General features: G+C 42.0%; 1 protein-coding gene across 1 annotated transcript; it reads left to right on the top strand.

Annotated features, from left to right (window-relative positions):
- Positions 1-6: 6 nt before the first annotated feature.
- On the top strand, positions 7-1,054 carry LOC119309699 (probable CCR4-associated factor 1 homolog 7). The gene has a single exon (XM_037585649.1). The coding sequence runs from the start codon at positions 133-135 to the stop codon at positions 970-972; it is 840 nt and encodes a 279-aa protein (XP_037441546.1). The 5' UTR covers positions 7-132; the 3' UTR covers positions 973-1,054.
- The last annotated feature ends 5,021 nt before the right edge of the window (positions 1,055-6,075 follow it).

The following is a 6,075-nucleotide window of genomic DNA, read 5'->3' as shown; positions in this document are numbered from 1 at the left end:
CCGCCCCCGCCTCCCCGCCCTTCGCCGCTCGCCCGTGGGCCCCGCCGCCTCCCGCTCCGCCGCACCACCCAGCTCCGACGCTTCCAGGAAGGAGAGGGGAGGACAGCTCGAATCTTTGATGCCCGGTAGCCGATGGCGACGCCGACCGTAGAGAAGCCCGACGGGGTGGAGATCCGCGAGGTGTGGGCGGAGAACCTCGAGGCCGAGTTCGCCGTGATCCGGGAGATCGTCGACGACTACCCCTACGTCGCCATGGACACCGAGTTCCCCGGCGTCGTCTGCCGCCCGCTCGGCACCTTCAAGTCCAACGCCGACTTCAACTACGCCACGCTCAAGGCCAACGTCGACATGCTCAAGCTCATCCAGCTCGGCCTCACCTTCTCCGACGAGCGCGGCGGCCTCCCCGCCCTCGGCCCGGACGGCCGCCCCTGCGTCTGGCAGTTCAACTTCCGGGGCTTCGACCCGCGCACCGACGTCGCCGCCGCGGACTCCATCGACCTGCTGCGTCGCAGCGGGATCGACTTCGCCCGCCACGCCACCGAGGGGGCCGACTCGCGCCGCTTCGCCGAGCTGCTCATGTCCTCCGGCGTCGTCCTCAACGCCGAGATCCACTGGGTCACCTTCCACAGCGGCTACGACTTCGGCTACTTGCTCAAGCTGCTCACCGGCTCCAACCTGCCGGACACCAGCTCCGGATTCTTCGACCTCATCAGGATTTACTTCCCCGTGATCTACGACATCAAACACTTGATGAGATTCTGCAATAGCCTCCACGGCGGGCTGAACAAGCTCGCTGAGCTGCTCGACGTCGAGCGGGTCGGGATCTGCCATCAGGCAGGCTCCGATTCTCTGCTCACCGCGCTCTCCTTCAACAAGCTCAAGGAGTCGTACTTCGGCGGATTAACTGAGAAATATGCTGGTGTGTTGTATGGTCTAGGCACAGAGGGCGGGGAAACCACCTCTGTTCACTGAGTAATGGATAGTTAAATAAATGATGAACTATTTATGAGAGGAAGGAGAAACCTGTCTGGTGAATGTGTGATGTCTGATTATATCCTCTTGCTTGACACCGAAAAAGGTACCACTTTTCCCTCAATTGTGATACTCCTCAATGAGTTTGTTTAGCTTAGATGACTGCGTTTTTGTTGTTTGATTTTGCGTGCTGAAGTTGATGGCATGATGAAACACCCTCTAGATACTGGTTAAAGTCCACCTATGCTGATTCTTCACACGTCCTGTAGAGTTAAACACTTGCTAGCAAAAAGAACACTTCTTTTGTCATGTACTCCCTCCGTAAAGAAATATAAGAGCGTTTGGATCACTAGAGTAGTTTTCTAAATGCTCTTATATTTCTTTACAGACGGAGTATATAGTGTTGATTGCTTACTGTTGTGTGTTCTGTTTGAGGAATCACCTACCTCCTGTCATGGGCAGGCGCATGGCTAACCATCGCAGCCAAGGACTCCAATTCTATCACTAGTTGGTTTAAGCTATCTAGTACTATTATACAGGTCCATGCTTCCATACCAATAGGGTTCTTTCTGGTGTCGAACTTACCAAGGACTGTATTATGTGAAGAGGGGCATCATTTAACCATTTATTAGGAGATTAAGCAGAGATGGCCAAAGATTTTTTTTCCCAGTCATGAGCTCAGAGTTTCTGTGTCATGGACCAGGATAAGCACAGCTGTTGTTCATATATATTGTCAGGATTCTTTTTAGTTTCATAATTACTCCCTCTGTAAAGAAATATAAGAGCGTTTGATCACTACTTAGCATTTAGCAAGGAATGTCAATAAGTCAAGAAACTTTCCCTAGACATGATTCCGAGTCTCAACATCATGTATGTACCAGGACATGATTCCGAGTCTCAACTGTCCCTAGACATGATTCCGAGTCTATTATGTCAGTAGTCTGCCTGAGGATCAGAGGATGATTTCAGATGCTGCCCTCTCTGGTAGTCTGGTCACACCCATCAACCCATCTTCTTCTTTGTTCTCCTCTCTCGTTCAGTCATAGCACTTGGGTAGTTTTGAGAGCGACCTCTTTTATTATGTTTATAAATGAACTGTTGCCTCTTATTTTGACTTTATTGAAGGAAAGTGCATCTTTTTTTTGTTTTCTGAAAGTGACCTCTGTCATTATGCTTATAAAAGTTCCATGTGTTGGCTGTTCATTTTTGAATTTTCGTGGACTGTTTAGTTGAAGAGTTTTCATCCATTTCCTGTTAAAGCTTACATGTAGTTTGTAGTTTCCTCAGCAGTTCAATACACTGATTTATACTGTTCTGTATTACGTCAGTAGTTGAACTGGTCAAGAAATACCTACCAATCAAAATAATATCGTGTTTGAACTAAACTGTGACAGAACAGAAGTAGAATACAGCCCTATTATTTACATATATCGTATGCTTGGATGCAGAGTGCATATCAGTTATCCAAGTGATACATGTGTATGCCCTTTTGCCTCAGTGCAACCTCCAAAATTAGTTAGAAAAGGTCCTTTCCTTGCCATTCCTCTGTGAATTGTGTTTGCATTGTGCTTTACAATTCTGTCGATTACTAGTTTTATCATATTACTTCTGCTTCTCTTGCTCGTGTTGTACTATTGCCTTTCCTTACTGTAGATTGTTAGCCTGATACGCGGGGCTTCTCAGTCCTTTCTCATTTTGCCTCGGTGCATAACCTCTGAGATAGGTTAGAGAAGTTCCTTTCCTGGTTACTTCTGTGTGATGTAGGCGCCCCTTAATGGTTTGATGAGAGGCTTAAGCCTGAGGGCAACCCAGCTTTACTGTGTACCATCCATGGGAGACCAGTCACTTTTTTGCTGGCTGACTGTCTCTTGATGCGTTTCTTATTCTGCAATTCGTTGGTTGTGCTGACATTGACAGCTTTATTGTGCCCAGCATTTTACATCGGTACATACTGTGAATGTAGAGTTTGCAGCTTAACATCTCCTCTGTTTAAATTTTACAATGCAGGTCTCTGTATTTTCTATGCAAACTCTTACTAGTATTTTTGCTTGTCTTAAAGAAATGGATTCAAATTCACCAGAGCTGAATTGGGACCAGCAATATTGCTTTGCAACTCTGGTGTGTCTCAGATACTAGTTGTTCACTAATTCAAACTGGTATTTTCGCTTGTCTTAAAGACATAACTTCAAAGTTCACCAGAGCTGAACTGGTATTAGCAATATTCCTCTGCAACTCTGGTATCTCTCAGATACTAATTGTTCACTAATTTGATCTGGTGTTTTTGCTTTTCTTAGAGAAATGGCTTCAAAATTCACCAGAGCTGAATTGTGGTCAGCGATTTTACTTTACAACTCTGGTGTGTCTCAGGCACTAGTTGTTCATTCAAAATTCACCAGAGCTGAATTGTGGTCAGCGATTTTACTTTACAACTCTGGTGTGTCTCAGGCACTAGTTGTTCACTAATTCAAACTGGTATTTTCGTTTGTCTTGAAGAAATAGCTTCAAAGTTCACCAGAGCTGAACTGGGATCAGCAATATTGCTCTGCAATTCTGGTGCCTCTCAGATATTGATTGTTCACTAATTTGATCTGGGGTTTCTGCTTTTCTTTAAGAAATAGCTCCAAAATTCCCCATAGCTGAATTGTGAAGCAATATTGCTTTACAACTCTGCTGTGTCTCAGGCGCTAATTATTACTCCCACTGTCTCAAAATGTCAGATTTTTTTGACACTATCAATAAATGTTACATTTTGAGACAAGAGGGAGTAACTAGTTAGACCTGGTTCTTCTCCTGGTAATTTCTCTAAGTGAATTGTCCTTGCATTTTCATAAATGCGATGATCACTATTTTTTCATGTTCCCTTTGCTTCTCTTGCTCTTATTTGTGGTGTTTTTGCTTACCGTAGATCATATGTGCTTGAATAGTGCCTCCCTTTTGAGCCATAATATCATGGGGGCTCCACAGTTCTTTTTAGTACATCAGGCATATTGCTGCTAAAGCATTCTACTCCCTCTGTCCCATAATATAAAAACGTTTTTGGCACTAGTGTAGTGTCAGAAACGTTCTTATATTATGGGACGGAGGGAGTATCTTTTAACATGTGATGACTGTAATTTTGCTTGTATAGCGTGTATTTAATGGTTCGATGAGAGGTTTAGGTCTGAGGGCAGCCCTGCTTTACCGTCCAACATTCATGATAAACCAGTCATTTTTAGCTGTCTGGCAAGTGAATCTTCGGTTGAGGTCTTTCTTTCTTCTATAATGTGATGGTTATCCTGACGTCAATCTGTTGATACATGGTGTGAATGTCAATGTGCAGCTGAACATCTTATCTATTTAAATTGTACAGTGCAGGTATTTCTGTGGTTTTTATGCGAACTCTTATTGTTAGTTTGATTCTTTACATAAATAGCTGCAAAATCAATAAGAACTGAATTGGAATCACCAATATGGTTTCACAACAATAGTTTTGTCTCAGCAGAAAGAATACACCTCGGCAAGCAGTATCCAGTAGCTGTTTTTGGTTTTATAATCAGGCATTCTGTGATCTTTTTTTGGATTTGATGTTTGTTTTACTTTCGAGAACATATTTTCTGCTTGATTCTGCTTGTCATTGAGAGTTACCGCTGCATCTACTGTATGATCTGCTTCTGTATGATACCTGTCCGCCATTCCATTTTAGGATGTTCCGCCTTGTGTTTGCTTATAAGGTAAATGGCTCGCGTGAGTATTTACCTGTATGATCATCTGTTCCGTTTGAAATTGGTTGTTGCTTCCTAGTAAACGCGTACGTGCAACGCACGTCTCGATCAAAGCAGCCTCTCAGATTTATGTGAGTACTAAATTCTTAATTCATATTCTAGAATTTGGGGAAAAAGAATATCTATAGTGCCCGCATCTCTAAAGGTCAAGTTTAATACAAACCATCATTTATCTTTTGATGATGGCATTTGAAGTTCAAGAAGACCAAAATGATTTTATAGTAAAGATTTCAGGATATCTAATTTTTCTTGTCTGAACTTGAAGGACTTATAATAAGTATAGTTTATTTTCCAAGTGAACATGGAAGAGATGCAAAATTTTAATAAAGAGAGAAAAAAGTACTTGTCCTGGAAAAACTAAATCTCGCTCCCTCTTGGGTTAGGGCTACATGTTATCTTCACAAGTTGAATTGTTGGGCTCGACTACAACGCCACCAGTGGGAACACAGCGAGCTAAAAGAGTTCGCGAGTAGTCAGGACTATTTTGCTTCCATTCTGAGTTTGTCTCATCTCATGCAGTGCAACATTCTGAACAAAAATGAAGAAATGGAATTTTACATTTTTGTATGACACAGATTGCACGCAACAAGCTACCTTTTTACTAAGCTAAGCTTAGTTCTGGAAGGATTAAACATGAATTAAACTTTTCATATGAACATCCTAACTGTGAAGGAAAGTCTAGTGTTCTAGAATGACAAACTGTGCAATAAGTTAAAAAGCCCCAAGTCATGTGCTACAATAATAATTGGTTAGCTAACCAGGAAAGAGAAAAATAAAAACATGTAAAATTTAGGAAGACGAAAGGCAGACAAAATAAATTTCTAATGAGATGAATATACCCTCAGAAAAATAAATCGCACCAATATCATGACGGACACATAAGTAACTTGCAGACTAAAAATGAAGGAAATGCATAATGTGGTGCAACTATGAGTACATATTCCATTTGAAGCAACCTCATGTCAGTTAACTCACAAAAATGGGGGGGAAAGAGCATGCGTGCCGTATTTGGCTGCTGAACTTAAGCTCCTCCTCTATCCATTTTAGAGCCCTATTTTTAAAATATAAAATAGAAGAAAAGAGAGAAATTTATTGTTAGCAAATTATAATTCAGTACAATGTAAACTCGTCATAGTCCGAATCCTTTTTTATTGAGCCACTATTAGCAAAAAGTAGAGCTATTTTTAGTTGCAACTATTAACAAAGGCATTGTTAGACCACAAATTAAATCATCTTATTGTTTAACATGTATGGCCGCAAGCCCTACAGTAAAAGAAAAGAAAAAATAGTTGTTGCATCTAATTGTCGGAATTGCATGTATGCATAGAATAGAAAAAAATAG

This window comes from Triticum dicoccoides, chromosome 5B, assembly GCF_002162155.2.
Source record: "Triticum dicoccoides isolate Atlit2015 ecotype Zavitan chromosome 5B, WEW_v2.0, whole genome shotgun sequence".
Lineage (NCBI taxonomy): Eukaryota > Viridiplantae > Streptophyta > Magnoliopsida > Poales > Poaceae > Triticum > Triticum dicoccoides.
Note: the sequence above shows the minus strand (reverse complement) of the source record. Positions and strands in the feature narration are given on the sequence as shown.